The following is an 18,628-nucleotide window of genomic DNA, read 5'->3' as shown; positions in this document are numbered from 1 at the left end:
AGGTTGAGGACGTCATACTCATGCTGCCTGGAACCACAACACGAAGCTAAATAGCTAGCAAAACAGCTGTTTTAAATAGTGGTATATTTATTATTTTTGTGTATTGGTACTGTAGCGCGTTTTGGCAGAAATGTCCGGAAAGGCTAAAGATATCCTACAGATGGATCTGTACGGTTTACTTGGAGTTGAAAGCACTGCTACAACGAAAGAGGTGTGTAAACGAGCACTTAAAGCTAGCTTTAGTCATTGTGTTAAAAATAGCCGTGTTAAGATAACCATGCTTGTAAGTAACGCATTGTAAGCTGCAACCTGTTATTTTTATTTGCCAGACTATTTATTATCAAGTAATAAATAATGCAAATTTGTTGTCTTAGGACATTTTTGTCACGAAGCAAGAGGCTATGATAACTTTCTGCTATGAAGATTAGTATTTCTTTTAATCGTATGTGTGTGTAAATGGTGAAGAGGTTTTTTGTTTGTTTGTTTTTACAGTGTGAGATAAACGTAAGATAAAACTATAAAAGATGCAGGTCCAGCGTGTCATATAACAGACAAACCGGCTAATGGTTCATTTACACCGTTGTGATACTCTGAAAGGCCGCTGAGTGGGGGTGTTGCATCAGGCAAACCTTTAGTACTATGCCTTGACATAAAATCCCTTTACAGTGAAACTATGACCATAATTTCGGTGTGATTATTCAGTTATTGGTTTTTGACTGTATATATATATATATATATATATATATATATATATATATATATATATATATATATATATATATATATATATATATATCTTTTGTAATTTCAGTTAAATCAACATACTTAGCTCCTGAAAGCTGGTGTGGTTCTGAAAACATCTGATTACATGTGCGTTACTGCCGTGGGTAAACTAGTTTTTTGCTTTTCTGCATATTGGAAACAGAATTTTGCAAAATTCTCTTTGTTCTTGCAATCAACCCTGGAAGCATTTCCCCAACATCGCTTCAAATTTTCATCTCTGAGTGGTTCACCATGATTCCCTGAATCAAGCATTTTCCCTGCAACCACCTCTCTTCACCGTTTCCACAATCCCGAATCCACAGGCCTGAAGGGAAATTAAAATTGCTGCCAAAATGAGGGAGGCAGTTAATTTCTTTATTGGAATTCAAAGTTCTGTCCTCCCCAGAGGATTATCCTTAAGGAAGTTGGTGGTTGTGGCTTGGGTAGAATTGAGGCTCCAAAGGGAGGGGGGCTGATTCTGTGAGGTCTGTTGATGGTCGAGAGAGATAGTGGGTTTGTTTGTGTGCATGTGTGTGTAGTGCGTTTAGTCAGAAGGGAGGGTCTCAAAAATCAATCAAGTGTGTGAAGAGAGATGTCATCAGATGAGCTACTTATCCCAGCTATTAGGCACACTGTTTATCAAAGAAAGAGGAAGAAGCTCATCCCAGAGCCTGTTTATGTGGTTTTAGCCATAGCTTGTAAAACACTGCCTTGACGTAGGGGATTTGCATACTTCATGTTCCCTTGTTTCTCTTTAGCGTCTCTGCTGCTGACCTTTCGTTGCGCTTAGCTGGCTGATAAATGCCATGTAAACTGGCACTTCAGAGTTTATGATTTAATGACTTCATGGGGTTTACGTTATGCTTATAGTGCTAGGGAAGGCTTTTTCTAAAGACCAGTCACCAGTTAAACACTTGTACCTACCACAGATTGCTCGTCCACAGCCAAGACCACACAGAATTTCTTGTGGTTTGTTCAGCTACTTAAATTTTAATGTACCTATTACCTAATGTGTTTCAGTAACTACACGCTTGAATGGTTTACTTCCACTCAGAGCATCCAAGGACAGGTGATTTCATTGCATTGTAATAGTTCATTGTAAACTCAATGCCCCCACTGATGAGTTTCTTTTTCCTCTTCAAGTCTTTGTCAGAATAGGTGCATTAAGATTATAATTGCATTCTGCAGTGCACTGGGGAGCATCATCAGCGTGCAATCAGGACAGCAATTTTTATGCAGTTTATTTCTAGTGCACTAAGTATGTATTCCACAGTTATACAGCCATATACACTCTTAAAGCAGACAAAGCAGTTATAACTGAAGAAATAGATTAAACCATAATGATGTTTTTGCCAGATCAGTTACCGTTAGGTTGGTGTTATTGATTTAGTTGTTATTAAGTGAATTAATCAAAATGAGTGCTCTTCCTCAAACAATTTGATTACTGCATATTAATTTATTTATGCCAGCGTGATCTGTGAGGTTTGCATTAAGAAGCACATGCATCCACAGTGTGCTTACAGTTTCTCCCTGATACATCTTCAGTGAGGTTCTTGGGGTCATGAGGTGTTTTGGATCTTTTAGCATCAGACCTCCTCACCCAGATGCCACAAATGGGGTTGGCTCTCTGTCTTCCGTCTCCTGTAGCGCCCAGTTGCTTGCACTTTGAAGAGTGAACATCCTGCAAAACCTCCACAGCTAACCTCTTTGGGCTCACAGAGCATCTTCCAGCCTCTGTCCTGGCACTTCTCCAACAGCTCCTAGTACTTTGCGTGCTTCTTCTCGTTTACTCTTCCCACATGCTCTTCCCAGGGCCCTCTAAGTTCTTGAATGATTGAGTGTTTAGTCGGTGGCCTGAGTGATTGCGTGACAGTGTCTTGCAGAAAATACAGCTGTTTATCCAGGTCCATGCTCAGCTGCTAGTGGAGGGCTACATTCACTTTTCTTTTTACCTTTCTTTCTCTGGAGTATTTTGTTATTATTTTCTTCTAGCTGATAATATCTCATAAAGAATCACACATTGTTATTAATGAGGATGGATCCATGGCTGATCAGGCAGCTAATCATCTACACAGTAAGGGTTTCTACACCGGGACCAGTAGTTTGTCAGCCATAATTGGCACCAAAAACTGGTTTAATGAGGACAAGATGTGAGCATGCAGCTAAACTGAAGCAAATGGGTATCCGGTCGGCACTGAGAATGTTTTTTTTTTTTTTTTTTTGCCAGGCACTAACTATTAGGCTACCGTTGGCCTCCTACTCCAGGATTGTAGTCTTTCCCTGATCTTGTGGTTCATTCTTTGACGAACAGAAGTGTGGGAAATAGTTGAGATTTCTTCCATTTAGTCTGTCTCATGCATGAAACAAGTAAATTGGCATATGAAAATGTGGAATATTTTGAATTACAACAGACAGAAGATACAGTAGGATTAAATACAGTTTTCATCATCTGTAAGCACAAGGGACAGCAGCTGGTTTTAGTCCAGGAGTTCTTCTGTTTTTCATTTTTTCCAACAACTGATGGATTCAGAGCCAGTCCTATAAGGTCACGGTGAACTGCACAAAGATAATTGCTAGAGTAATTGGCCGGATTAGGGCTATAGGAAGATGCCCTGCAATTGAAGACTTATGCGCACAACTTCTTAAAGATTGCACTGCTTTGGCTCCTAGTGTGGAGAACCAGCGGGCTCAGGGTCTTCCAGCATCAATTAAAGATTGCGTGTTATGGCACTGATGGGAGTAATCATGCATTATTTAACAAAACAGCTCCAGAGGCACAGTAGAGACAAGATATCGTGAAGGATCCTAGAGAGAGTGAAAAGGAAACGATTGGAGGAGGAACTGGAGAGAAGGGGAGTTATGATGACATGCAAGATGGCTGTTCTCCACCAGAGCAACTTTGGTGATGACAGGTTGTACTTGTCAAGCAGCTCGGCTGGCCAAACGTACTTCCCGACAACGGCAAACATCTGCTGTTAGTGAAGACGTGGCAGAGACATGTTTATCTTGTCAGATAGGTGCAGGTGATGAATGTGAGAAGCTGACTGAATGTGAATTAAGGACACAGTATAAACTCACGGGTGATGTATTTATTTTTATAAAGGCTGCTTTTATATCAAATCACATGTACTTATCTTCATGATGAACTCTGGTTACCCTGTTTTAGAATTTTCTGTTTCCCTGTTTTTGGCATCCATTTCTGTATTTCTGAGTAAAGAAAGACTGCAGTCACAATTATTTATTAAAGGGTTTGAAATGTTTTGTTTTATGCATAAACGTGATGATACATTTAAAGGAAAGGTAAATTAATCATACTAATACCAGAACTTGAAGTAAATGCAGTAAATCCATTAATGGATTATCTGACAAGTGTTTGCCTGTATTGCTTTTTATTTTCTCTTTTCCTCAGTGCATCATATGAATGATGATCCAATTCGAGTGCAGTTAAACATTCACCTGTTGTGATAAAGAAATTAAGGGTTTTCTCAATAAGGAAGTAATCTATTCCTCAACCTCAGTTCCAAAACAGTGGGACACTGTGTGAAATGTAAATAATAACGGAATGCAATGATTTGCAAATCACATAAACAAATAAACGTCTCAAAAAAGCTGGGACGTGTTCATGTTTACTGCTGTGTAGCATCCTCTCTTCTTTTAACAACAGTCTGTAAACATCTGGGAAGTGAGGAGAGCAGCTGCTGGACTTTTGGAAAAGGAACGATGTCCTGTCTGATATAAGATTGTAGCTGCCTGATTATTCTAGGTCTTCTTTGTTGTGTTTTTTGCTTCATGATTCGCTGAATGTTTTCAATCAGTGAAAGGCAGGCCTGGTCAGCACCCAGACTCTGCCATTATGTAGTCATGCTGTTGGAATTGATGCAGTATGCGGTTTGGCATCATCTTGCTGAAATATGTAACGTCTGTCCCGATGTCCTCTGGATGGGAGCATATGTTGCTTTGAATCTCAGCATTAATGGTGCCTTTCCAGGTGTTTAGACTGCCAATTCATTAGGCACCCCCATACCATCAGATCTGCAGGCTTTTAAACTGAATGCTGATAACACGCCTGACCTTCTCCTTCTTAGTGTGGAAGTCATGGGAGCAATGTTTTCCACACATAATTTTATATTCCAACTTGTTAAACCACAGAACAGTTTTCCACTTTGCCTCTGACCATTTTAAATGACCTTTGGCCCAGAGAAGAAAGAAGTGTTTCTGGATCATGTTCAAATATGGCTTCTTCTTTGCAGGATCTTTAATCTGCATTTTTGGATGCAACAGCAAATTGTGTTCATAGACAGTGATTTCTGGAAGTGTTCCTGAGCCCATGGTGTAAGATCCATGACGGAATCATGTCTGTTTTTAATGCACTGGTGCCCGAGGGCCCGAAGATCACAGGCATCCAATAATGATTTTCCACAGCGATTTCTCCAGACTCTCGAAATATTTTGATGATATTAGGTACTGTAGATGACGAGACATTCAAAGTTGTAGTAATTTTATAATAACAAGTATTACTGTGAAACTGTTCCACAAAATATAGATAATTTTTTGCACATTGGTGAAGCCCTGCCCATCTTTACTCTTGAGAAACTTGCTTTTTCCGGCTTTTTGTTGCTCCGTCCCCATTTTTTTTTGAGATGTGTTGCTGTCATCAAATACAAAATGAACTAATATTATTCAGAGAATATTTAAAATGTTTCAGTTTAAACATCTGACTTTGTTTTCTACGTTCTTCTGTGAATAAAATATGGGGTTATGAGATTTGCAAATCATTGCATTCCATTTTTTATTTACATTGTAGAATCCTAACTTTTTTAAAGCTGGGATTGTAAGGTAGTTTTCTTCTTTATTAATAAAAAAGGGAATTGACAATAGTTGAATATTTAACTGCACTTGAATTGGATCATGTTCTTTTCATTTTATTTAGTTAATTTTTAACAATTAACAACTTTATAAAACACATTAGAAATATAATATTTTTGCCTCACTGCTTCAGGGAAGTCCTGAAAGCTGTAATCCGATTAATCTAAATATAAGAAATGCCAAAAGTTCAAAAACATTATCTCATTAAAAAATTGCAGCCGGTGCTCAGTGCTCTGTCCTTTATGCACTACAAAATTTAAGATTGAACTCCTGTTACAACAGAAAGAAATCATTATGTATTAATGATAATGCAAAGTGGTAAGGCACATGGTCCAGATGTTAGCTAACTGAACTTAAATTATGGGGGATTTTACAAGAAAATGATCACACTCTCATTTCATCTTCCTAAATCTGTTTTTAAAAAGATATCATTTCATTTATATTAAATGAAAAAGAGCTTTTAACTATATATGGAGCTACAACAGTGGCATAAGCTAAAGGAAGGCATAGCTCTTCCATATCTTGGCTGCTAACATTTCAAATGTTCAAAAATGATTTATATTGTGTTTTCTATTCCAAATACAGACTGATGCTATTTTGAAAGCACATTGCACAGCTCTGATTACCTCAAGTTCCTATTTTACAGTTTACTAACAACTCCAGACATGATTGATACTTCCAAAAAAGTGTGTATTACATATGTTTCTATTCCAGTTTAGGCATTGGTTCTCTGTGGTATAACAAAAGCTCACACACCTTTACATTTCAGTATTGCAAGGTACGATATAGCGAACATCAAGGCACAATAATTTTTGTCAAAATGACATTAATGCAGTGCAGGCTTGTTTTTGTCTCCACTTAAACTGCATTACCATCAGAAGATTATGTAACACTGATTTAAAAAAGAAAGAAAGATGTAGACTTGTTTTCAATCATGGTCTGCACATCTTGAGCAAGTTGGTTGGCGCTTTGTGGAAATCCACAGTAAGCAACTCCTCACGGTGGTAGAGGGAAAAAGGACAGAGTAGGACCCATTTTTAGGCTGTGTTTTGATCCCAGAGAGGAGCTGCAGTTCACTCCTTTGCAATTCAGTTCAATTTTATTTATATAGTGCATAATCACAAGAATGGTGCTTGAGGCAACTGTTGTTGAAGAGGAGTATAATTTTGAGGTGAAACTCGAGTCTTCACTTTTTTGTATCTTACTTTAAAATGAGTTGGACAAAGGTATAATAGGGAGTGCATTGAACAGAATGTGAGAAATAGACAGGCGAGGATAATACAGGGGAAGCAGGCTAAGGCCAACAGTAAGCATATGTGTTTGGTTCTAGTCCACAGCCCTGCGTGTCAGTCGCAATCTGTAGGAACGCTGTGTGTGCCAAGCAGCAAGACTAAATATCCTCTAATGATGTCTAGTCTCTCAAAAAGCCCTCTCACTGAACCAAGTTCTCATTTACTGTTGGAACAATAATGACCCCCCCCCCCCCCCAAAACCCTAATCCAGTTTAGATAGAAGAAAGGACTTTTGACATTTAGGAGCTGTGTGAGCTGCAGTTATCTCCAGAGGCTTCACTGGAGGCTTGCTTGGTTCATATAATCAGTCAGAGGTTAAGCTCTTGCACCCTGGATGGAGGGCATCCAGTCTAATGTGTGACTGTGCTTAACTGTCATTGGAGCTGCAGTTAAAAAAGCCCGGACGCTGATTAATTACACCATTGTGCTTCCCCCCAATTCAATCCATCCACGTAAAGTCAGCTCAGTATGTTTTGGCGTGCGTTCTAGAGATAAAACTGTGCAAAACAAATTACAGGGAAACACTGCATATGCCAGAAGACAATGCATCCAATGCAAACGCTTCCCAGACATGAACAAAGGGGCTCCCAGTTTTTGTGGCCCGAAGCGTACTGGCAGGAGATTGATTTGCGCTAACAGGGAGAATTTGAAAACATCCAGAATGTTGGCATGACTGATTATGTCTGGTGAGAAAGTGCATGTCAGTGTTTGTGTTTGGTCTGTTCTTTAATGTGTATGTATGGGGGGGAGGGTTGGATGTGCCAAAACTTTAGCATGCAATGCATGTACTGTATATGAGCATGTGCGTTTGAGGTTGTGCAGAATTCTCAAGCGCTGGACTCCACAGCCCCCTCTGGTCTCTGCGGTAATTTTCCTGTTTCCCTTCATTCTCAAAAGAAGCAGATGTCTAATAAAAACCACCTCTCCATTGCTAGAAGGACCAATGAATGGTTAATGTTCCAAGCAGTGACCCAGAGTTAAAAAATCAGCTGCCAAAGGATGCTGCTTTCAGACTATGTCAGACTTGATTTCATTTTTTATGACATATTCTATCTAATATTGTTTAAATAAAGATAGAATAATACTAGGTTGCAACTTCGTATTTATCTTGCAATCTGACAACTGGAATAGCCTGAGAATAGTTTTGAATTCTTGTACAGTGCCGTATGTACCACAGTGGTTAGAAGCCATTAACGGCATGTCAAAAGGACACGAAGCACAGGATCGGCTTAAAGTTTCAGTTTGATCCAAACAAAACAATTCCATTAAAGACCACATTTCACCTCAGATGTTTTTATGTCAGGCTGTTACTGTCTTTGGCATTATTTCAATGAGGCCATAACTTCTTAGACTTCTGGGCCAAACTCAACGTTATAAAATTATTGATACACAGTAAGAATTATATCTTTACACGGTGCCCAAAATTTGTGCTTAACCTCCCAAGACCCCGAGCCCTCATATGGGGGACATTACATTTTGTTTTATTCTTTTTGTAATAGGTTTCTTCCTGCTAAAAGGGAGTGTTGCCAGTGCTTGCTCATTTGTTGTTTGTTAGGGTTTTTCCTCTATTTTTTAGGGTCTTTACCTTAAAGTCTAAAGCACCTTGAGGAGACTCTTGTTGTGATTTGAGGATATATAAATAGAACTGAAGGTTAAGGGAATTGTTCATTTTTCTGCGTTCTAACAAGCATTTTCCACTCTTTGTAATGTTTGGGGTTTTTCCCTCCTCCTTTTTCAGATCAAGAAAGCGTATCGACAGAAAGCGTTAACATGCCATCCAGACAAGAACCCAGACAACCCAAAAGCAGGTGAGTGAGACAGTTTTTGTTTTGCATTTACTGTTTTCTCACATGATCTCCAAACCTTATCTGACAGAGATGCATATAAAGATGCAGATGATTGGATGCATAGAAGTTCTGGTGTAGATCCACATCTCTTGGCTTACTAGCTGCGCACTTGGTAATAGTGCAGGTAATTGTCAGATTCAGAGCAGGTGAGTGTAGTGGTGAGAATACATCTCCTTTTGAGGGCTATGTGGGAGGAAGTACAACCTTAGAAAATTTCCCTCCCTGAGTGTCCCAGGTTCATGTGTCTTCTGTCTCCATTCTGAGGCACTGACCGTTGCCACTGAGGAGTTAGTTATGACCACTCACTGAGTTGCCATTAAGGTCCAGGGCCAAAAATGAATGCTCCAGAGTCACATTCTCACAGCGTTAAACTCTGCCAGATGTCCTGGCCACAGCACTCTGTCGCAAGGCAACCAGCGCATGTTTCTCCCGCCAGCTTTTTAGCTAGAAAAACATGGCCAGCATCACCATCCTCACCGCCCTCATCCACACTCTGTCCTCCCTGGGTTCATGTGTCCTTCTGCAGCTTGGTGCCAACCAGCATGTCAACAATTAGACCAGAAAATCTCAGCATAGCTTTTTGTCAATAGGGGAAAAATGCACCTTGGACAAGAAGCTGGTCACGAGGTATGTTTTCAAGTTAGGTTTATGTGGTTTCTGGATGGTTCAGACAATTTCTGATTATGTCAGGAAAAAAAGGAAATTGGTAGGGTTGAGAGGGATAACACAAAAGCAGGGGGTCGGTTTCCCAGAAATGGAAAAGTAGTGGTTTGGAGGCCCTCAACACTCGAACCCGCGCATGAAGAGAATTGGACTCTATCGCACGAGAGCGGAGCAAGTCTTGGGACTTGCTGCCCCTCAGGGGAGGGTTGTTTGCATGTAAGAGGTGACATAGGGGTCACAATTCTTCACTGATTGACGATACCCCTCCCCACTATCCCCTCTCCCCTCTAAATACCCCATATTGTGACACTCGGAGGTGCCTGGTGGGCATGGCAGGTTTCCCCCAGTTGGATTTCATTCCAGCCCATTATATGCATGTAGGTAACCTGACCGCCTCTGCTGGCAGCGCGATCTCGAGAGCCTTCTGTTAGTGTGCAATGCCAGTCCCCACAGGGAGTAACAGTATCAGTCTGTTAGGCCTCCCATAAGTGAATGATTAAGCCTGGCTAGTATCGTGCAGTAATGTGCTGCTTGGAGGACAAGCTGGGGGGACTGTGGTCTCCCAGTGTACATTTGTCTGTGCGTGTGTGTTAAATGACAACTGGTGTAGTGGTATTTGCAGCAGGCTGGGCCAGGGGAATGCACGGCCGTGTCACTGGAGGAAACAAGTTTCGTAAGACCTGCGGCAAATTTTGAGACACAAATGTCGCAGTTTGTATCGGCTCCATGTCCCATCATCTTGAGGCATTCGTAGACATAACTCTGCTTTTGGATTAGGTGTCCTGTCCTTCTCAGTCTCCCCGTTTCAGTATAATTTTATGATCTGTCTTTTTTGTTTCAAACTGGCACAATTATCAACCCAATTTTTGTAAACCTTTAGCCACGTTTTTCTTTTTTATAGGTAATATCCCACAAGATAAAAGTTGAAGGCAGTAATGCAAGAAAATGCTCTTATTCTGTCTTTTTTTTTTCTTTTAGTTGAGCTCTTCCACCAGTTATCCCAGGCTCTTGAGGTGCTAACTGATGCCGCCGCCAAGGTAAGACCGCTGGTGTCTTGTAACCTCTAATATGGATCCTAGCCCTCAAGTAAACCGAGACACAGCAAGCCCAGCAAGGAGTGATCTTGAAGTCTAACGCTTTTTTTTTCAGGCTGCTTATGACAAGATTTGTGCTGCCAAGAAACAAGCAGAAGAAAGAAACAAGAAACTAGATAGCAAGAGAAAGAAAATTAAACTTGGTGAGTCATTTTTCTGCCGCATCCCAGAGATTATTTAGTGATATTATCTTGTGTTTCTTTCTAATTATCAAGTTTTAATGCTGAAGTACTGTTTCCTCTTTAAAGAATAATAATAATAAGTCAGTCAATCAATACTATGAGTATATGATGGAGATGTGGATTAGTTTGTGTGCGTTGTTTTGACAGACTTGGAGGCCAGAGAGCGACAAGCAGAAGCTCAAAGCCAGGAGGAAGTGCAGATCACTAGAACACTCGAGGAAGAGGTATCGCATTTTATAGAAATCACATTAGCAAAGATACTGCGCTGCAATTTGCCTTAAGAGGCTGCAGAAAATTTTAAATTTCACTATACTGCAGGTATAAGTGCTGTATTGGAAAATGCATCTAGGAAAACTAAAGCACACCCTGGTGCTTTCATTCTGTTTTTCATCAAATAGTTTTTCCTGATTGAGTTGAACTCTTCCAAATACTTGGGTCACGAACAAAGGCTCTGTCTAAGAGCTCCTCTCTTTATTTTGTTTTTTCACAGACATAATTATCAGTAAGGTCATTAAGGTGATATTGCATGACTCGGTGCAGTTTGTGCAGAACACCCATAAATAAAAATGGTGTGCATGCTTCCACTGTGAGTAATTTCCATATGCTCAAGGTGCTTCATGCATATACATAAGGAAGGAGGCCATAACCAGCAGGTGGCACTATTCCATTTTCTGACTTCATCGAGGCATTAATGCCTTAAGTGATGAAACAAGCTGGTTTGTATAGCCTCCTTGAGTAGAGGACATAAACACAGAATTGCAGAGCAATAAAGCTGATCATATTCCAACAGCTGTTATCTTAACATGTGCTGTCACGTAACACTTGGCCACCTGTTCATTCACATTTCTGCATTTTATGTGCACCTTCTCCAAGATTGCCCGCTTGAGGGAGGAGGGATCCAGACAGCTTGAAGAGGAGCAGAGGCTCATCAGAGAGCAGATCCAGAGAGAAAGAGAAGCACATCAACACGGAGGAGACCACACTCAGAGAAGTACATGCATTTGACCAATCCTTGCTGGTCTGAGTTAGCTAAACCAGTTTATTGTAGTCCTGACATTTTTATATCATCCCAAAGCCTTGCTGGGGTGAATCCCCTGTGTTTCCCATCCCTCGTCGTGTCAGCACAACCACAGCAGCCACCAGGCTCCCTGTGGCTCACCATGTATTATTCACACGATAGACTATAACAATAACTGAAATTATATTGGAAGAGGTCTGTTTTAGTTTCTTGGCAAGATAGCAAAGGGATGCCAATCACTGCGTACACAGAGCGGTCCATCAAACTTTTAACCTCATGGTAATATTTTTTGCAGCAAAAGGAAGGCAGCGTGTATATACTTAGGAAAACAACTGACTGCTGCCCTAAACTAGACCCCTTTTGTGGCCGGACAATTACTAATGCATTGTCAGCATGTCTTCTGCGTCTTTTCCATTTGCACGCACACAGCCCTCCCCTGGATCAGCAAGAGCTATACATTTAACACATGACATCCATTTTAAAATTGCTGTCTATCTGCACTAGTCCCTCGACTGCTCTCTTGCGTATAATATTTCAGGAAAACAATAGTTTCTTTGTTTTTTTCACTTCTCTGTCTCATCCCCCCCCCTCTGTTGCGTTTTGTCAGACTCAGGAGTGGAGAGATGTTCCAAGAGCAACGTAACCCCAAAATTGAAGGTAAGGCTCAGAATATGTGAAGAGAGGTCAGGGTTGGGGTGAAATATGTAGTAAGAGAATAATGTAGGTCCCTCAGTAACGTGGAGGAGCGACTGCTATATCTGAGTGAAATTTCAGGCAGGATCTCAGCGGGGAGTTTGATAAAAACCTTTTGCCATTTGTGTTTCATTATTGGAGACCACATAAGTTGCCTCACTACTGAGCACACATGCTATTCTGAAGTCCAGTCCTCTTGAGAGGGCACAGTGTCGTCAGGAGACCAGTATCTAAACTAAGAGAAGTCTTATTATATTTCCTCCTGGAAACAGCAGAGTCTGCATGTATTAACATGGGATGTTAGCTAATGTGTTTAGACAGTAAATCTGGTTTTAAAATTTGATAGCCATCTAGTGCCGCAGCGTATTCCCTGACGTTTGTGTGTTCAGCTAGAAAAAACAAACAGCGGCCAGACTGACAGCATCACAAATCATGTTGCATGGACAGGGACACGTTTACTGCAAGATTTATCTCAGAGGCTCTGCTTCTATCTCAGATTGCAGCCCTGCGTGCAATCAAAAATATTTTCTTATTAATAATTTATTGGCTTCCCACATCAGATACCTGCATCTGAACGTCTTAAAAGCATAACATGGAATATAATCTTTAGACAGTTAACCACAGCCATTTTTTCTATATTCAAACTGCCCATTGCTTTTCACTATAAAGTTTAATTTGATTTTAGAAAGTTCTCTATGACCTTAGCATAATTATCAGCTGTGTTGATGACTCGCTTTTTGAAGAATAGATCTAAATTTTGAGCAAACGCAGCAGTGTTCCTGTGTTGCAGGCTGAAATCACAGACATCACATCATAGAAATACCTTAGCATTTTATTTGACGATTACCGGGTAAGGAGGTTATCGGTGGGGAGAAGAGAATGCTCTTAGATGGACATTTTCAGCCGTGATTGCTGGTAAAAAGACTCCATTTGCACTTGGAAGTTCCCAGAAATCCTGCTGCTCTGACAGTGAGCAGAATGCTGGAGCTGAATCAACAGTTAGCGCTTGCCATTTATAATACTCTGAGCAGTTGCTGTGATATTTGCCTCATTTCCCTGTTCTTTGTACATGCATATGAGAAGTTACACAATATCTGTCTTGTTTTTTAGGAGTGCAGGAACTCGCATGAGCTTTTAGTGACAGAACTCCAAACGGGGTTCATATGTTTTTCAATTTCTTTTTAAACTAAAGACACACTAACATTGTTATGTAAGCAGAGAAGTTGACCACAGTTCACATAGTAGAGGAGGACTTCCTCTCTTTTGCCTGTGACCAAACACGTTCTTAGACATTGAACTGCTTTGGATTATTTCTTGATTAATTTATGATAGTTAAAGCAAGTGAGTCACCACATTTTCTGTGGTCCAGGTGTCCATGTTTTGAATTTCACTCATTTATCTGGTGCTTTCGGTATGAATGGAAATTGACTGCAGGTCTTGCAGGTGGTGCCATGGTGATGTTCCAAGAGCTTAATAATGTCTTTTTCTCGTAGCTCCAGCGTGTGCTGATGGTTTTTGTAATCTGTGTCTCATCAGAGGCAAGCCCGCCTGGCAGGCTTGGCCTCTTTGTCAGCTGACTTTAATCAATGTGTTCTAATGATTAGACATTATCATGCACTTCTTTAGCTCATGAAAACTTTCTTGACTAATATTAGCCTTTCCTCTCTCTTTCTCTCCTCCAGTTGAAGTGGAAGTGTAAAAAAGATGATGAGACAAATGGAGGCTACTCTCATGACATTCTGTTTAAACTTCTACAAAAGGTATGCGTCCTGAAAAGAGAATAAGTAATGCCACAGTGCTGCAAAGTTATTGATTTATACTGCAAAACAGTTGCTTTTAGAACTATTTAAAAAAGATTACAACACAATAAAATAATTTAGGTTTGGCATTATACAGTATTGCCTTAAATAACGACTCTTTTTGTATTACAAATGAGTGTTAAATGAATGCAAAAATTCCCATGAATTTATGAGGTATTTATTTGACTAGGTTAGCCAAATGCAATCATTTTCCTCTCTAAAGGGTCTGCAAATTAAATTTCCTGGGGAAAAAATACACTGCTGAATTTTTAGGTTTGCTCACTTCCAAAGAAATGCCTCTAAATCCAGAAAAAAAATACATCACATAAGTCACAAGTTATAAATTGATCCCCAAGAAAAACTTAAGTTGGTACTTGATGGAGAAAGCCTTGTAGGAAAGCACAATGGTAAGATGTTTCTTGAAGTCAATAATTCAATTCAGTTTTATTTATACGGCACCAAATCACAATAGCAGTCACCTCAAGTCATTTTATATTAGGTAAAGACCGTACAGTAATATAAATAGTATTATAAATATCTATATGTGATGTTTTTCTTATCAATATTTTTTTCTCAAATGATTACAGAATTACTTGTAATGAAACTTATGAAGTCATTAGTAGTTAAGGTTAAAGGAATGTTTGGTTCAACAGAGCCTGGCTACATGCTGAAGACAAACCAAATCGTTCTTATTTTCTTCAATCAGTGATCAATAGTAAGATGTCCTAGCTTTGTGTGTGAAGAAGACCAAACGCATGAAGAGATTGGAACAGATTTTCTATAGGATTGAGGTCTGGAGACTGGCTAGGCTACTCCATAATCATAATGGTCTTCTTCTTTAGTTACTCCTTTGTTACCTTGGTGATGTGTTTTGGGTCACTGTCGTGCTGGAAGACCCATCCTTGACTCATGTTAACTGTTCTGGCTGAGAGAAGGAGGTTCTCATCTGGGATTTTGTGGTACATGTCCATTGTCCTCTCAATGTGATGAAAACACAAAAAAAACCAGCCCCACAGCATTTTTCTACCTCTGTGCTTGACTGTGGGGATGGCGTTCTTTGGGTCATACTCAGCATCACTTTGCCTCCAAACACGGCAGGGTGAGCTGATGCCAAAGAGCTTTCTCCCAAACCTTCTCTGAATCTTTTAGATCTTCACTGGCAAACTTGCAACAGACCTATACGTGTGCCTTCATTAGCACAAGGACCTTGTTGACACTTCGAGATTACAGTTCATTGTGATGTAGTGTTATAACAAAAATGTTCTTGGTGATTTGTGGTCCCAACTGCCTCCAGATCATTAACAAGCTCCACCTGTGCAGTATGTATATATATATATATATATATATATATATATATATATATATATATATATATATATATATATATATATATATATATATATATATATATATATATAACGAAAGACACCCGGAATGGCTAACTGAAGGCCGGACGGTCCTGATCCCCAAGGACCCCAAGAAGGGACCGGTCCCCTCCAACTACCGACCAATAACCTGCCTCAGTACTACATGGAAGCTCCTGTCAGGCATCATATCGGCTAAGATGAACAGGCACATGGGTCAATACATGAGCGGGACACAGAAAGGAATTGGCAAGAATACCAGAGGTGCAAAACACCAGCTACTGGTAGACAGAACAGTCAGCCGAGACTGCAAGACCAGACTGACCAACCTGTGCACTGCCTGGATTGATTACAAGAAGGCCTATGACTCAATGCCCCACAGCTGGATACTGGAATGCCTAGAATTGTACAAGATCAATGGGACCCTAAGAGCCTTCATCAGGAACTCAATGGGGATGTGGCGTACAACACTAGAGGCCAACTCCAAGCCCATAGCACAAGTTACCATCAAGTGCGGGATCTACCAAGGAGATGCTCTGTCCCCACTGCTGTTCTGCATAGGCCTGAACCCCCTCAGTGAGATCATTAACAAGACTGGCTACGGATACCGACTACGGAACGGAGCAGTTGTCAGCCACCTCCTGTACATGGATGACATCAAGCTGTATGCCAAGAGTGAACGAGACATTGATTCACTGATCCACACTACCAGGCTATACAGCAATGACATTGGAATGTCGTTCGGACTGGAGAAGTGTAGTCGGATGGTAACAAAGAGAGGGAAGGTAGTCAGAACTGAAGGGATTGAACTACCAGAAGGCAACATTGCAGACATAGAGGACAGTTACAAGTACCTGGGGATCCCGCAGGCAAATGGGAACCATGAAGAGGCCGCTAGAAAGGCTGCAACCACCAAGTACCTGCAGAGGGTCAGGCAAGTCCTGAGGAGTCAGCTGAATGGTAAGAACAAGATCCGGGCCATCAACACATACGCCCTGCCCGTGATCAGGTACCCTGCTGGGATAATAGGCTGGCCAAAGGAGGAGATAGAAGCCACTGACATAAAGACAAGAAAGCTCCTGACCATGCATGGAGGGTTTCACCCCAAGTCCAGCACCCTGAGGCTGTACGCTAAGCGGAAGGAAGGGGGCCGGGGACTGGTGAGTGTCAGCACCACAGTCCAGGATGAGACAAGGAACATCCAAGAATACATTGGGAAGATGGCCCCAACTGACCGAGTGCTCAGTGAATACCTCAGGCAGCAGAAACCCAAGAAAGAGGAGGGAGACGAGGAACCATCATGGAAGGACAGGCCCCTGCACGGTATGTACCACCGGCAGATAGAGGAGGTGGCTGATATCCAGAAATCCTACCAGTGGCTGGACAAAGCTGGACTGAAAGACAGCACAGAGGCACTAATCATGGCAGCACAAGAACAAGCTCTGAGTACAAGATCCATAGAGGCTGGGGTCTATCACACCAGGCAAGACCCCAGGTGCAGGCTGTGTAAAGATGCCCCAGAGACTATCCAGCACATAACAGCAGGGTGCAAGATGCTAGCAGGCAAGGCATACATGGAACGCCATAACCAAGTGGCCGGCATAGTGTACAGGAACATCTGTGCCGAGTATAACCTGGAAGTCCCGAGGTCAAAATGGGAGATGCCCCCAAGGGTGGTGGAGAATGACCGAGCTAAGATCCTGTGGGACTTCCAGATACAGACGGACAAAATGGTGGTGGCTAACCAACCGGACATAGTGGTGGTAGACAAACAGAAGAAGACGGCCGTAGTGATCGATGTAGCGGTTCCGACTGACAGCAATATCAGGAAGAAGGAACACGAGAAGCTGGAGAAATACCAAGGGCTCAGAGAAGAGCTCGAGAGGATGTGGAGGGTGAAGGTAACGGTGGTCCCCGTGGTAATCGGAGCACTAGGTGCGGTGACTCCCAAGCTAGGCGAGTGGCTCCAGCAGATCCCGGGAAAAACATCGGAGATCTCTGTCCAGAAGAGCGCAGTCCTGGGAACAGCTAAGATACTGCGCAGGACCCTCAAGCTCCCAGGCCTCTGGTAGAGGACCCGAGCTTGAAGGATAAAACCGCCCGCAGGGGCGTGCTGGGTGTTTTTATATATATATATATATATATATATATATATATATATATATATATATATATATATATATGTATATATATATATGTATATATGTATATATGTATATATATATATATATATATATGTATATATGTATATATATATATATATATATATGTATATATATATATATATATATATATGCATTTGATTGCATGGTAAAAAACCTACCTGCAGAGTCCAGCCTTATTTGAGGTTTGCATGACATCACTGTTGTAGATTGTTTTGTTCCTCCCCTTAAATAAGGCCCATTAAGTTTTGTTGCAGTGAAAGTGCTGAGGGCAATGTTGTAGTGCCCTTTTAAAGCCATGCACACCATTGTTTGTGCCCCTCTCACCAAGTGATTAAGCAGTGCCGAGGGAGGCATTAGGAAATGTGCTCTTCTCATGCAACCTAGTACCACCTTATGCTGTGATCCGTCACAGGGGCTTTTGGCGTGGCATAGGTTGGCCTGAAATGAGGATAGGGCAAGTGTCAGTGACGTCAAGCTGGCTGGAAAAAGGCATTTCAATTTCTCTTCTGCACGCATGCAGTCAATATGCTCCCAAGCAGGAGGGAGTAAAAAAAAAAAAAACCTCTGGAAAAAAGTGTTGCTTCTTTTAAATGCTTGAGCAAAGGGAATATATTCTAAGAAAATCCTGTTTAAGATGGCAAGCTCCAATGAGTGACAGTTAATGGTTTGGGCAAGTAGAAATAGCCACTGCTGTGTGGGAACGAGTTTGATTGTGTGTATACGTGCATGTGGGCGTGTATGGACTTGTGTACTTTGGCTGGTTGAAGTAATACATCTTTGTTTCAAAAATATGTTACGATATTTATATTTCATGAAACAGAGGCCTTTGGAGAGTCTCCTTTGTCACTGTTGGCTTGCTTCAGAGTGTCCTTAGTAAGCATTA

At 41.1% G+C, this 18,628-nt stretch overlaps 1 protein-coding gene across 4 annotated transcripts in view; it reads left to right on the top strand.

Moving 5' to 3' along the window:
* Window positions 1-18,628, top strand: part of dnajc17 (DnaJ (Hsp40) homolog, subfamily C, member 17) — a 35,990-nt gene continuing 17,362 nt past the window's right edge. For all 4 annotated transcript variants that reach the window (XR_014916703.1, XM_085441300.1, XM_085441299.1 and 1 more), the window contains exons 1-8: window positions 1-211; window positions 8,659-8,728; window positions 10,409-10,467; window positions 10,580-10,667; window positions 10,854-10,930; window positions 11,580-11,697; window positions 12,332-12,381; window positions 14,100-14,177. Coding sequence is in view for 3 of the 4 variants with exons in the window: in XM_085441300.1 (XP_085297426.1) it covers window positions 131-211; window positions 8,659-8,728; window positions 10,409-10,467; window positions 10,580-10,667; window positions 10,854-10,930; window positions 11,580-11,697; window positions 12,332-12,381; window positions 14,100-14,177 (621 nt within the window). In the remaining variant the exon portion in view is untranslated. The remainder of the gene's footprint in view (window positions 212-8,658; window positions 8,729-10,408; window positions 10,468-10,579; window positions 10,668-10,853; window positions 10,931-11,579; window positions 11,698-12,331; window positions 12,382-14,099; window positions 14,178-18,628) is intronic.

This window comes from Copadichromis virginalis, linkage group LG19, assembly GCF_057382275.1.
Source record: "Copadichromis virginalis isolate Kocher_CV1m ecotype Utaka linkage group LG19, C_Virginalis_male_GT1.1, whole genome shotgun sequence".
Classification (NCBI taxonomy): Eukaryota; Metazoa; Chordata; class Actinopteri; order Cichliformes; family Cichlidae; genus Copadichromis; species Copadichromis virginalis.
The sequence above is the reverse complement of the archived record's forward strand: the minus strand, read 5'-3'. Positions and strand labels throughout refer to the sequence as shown.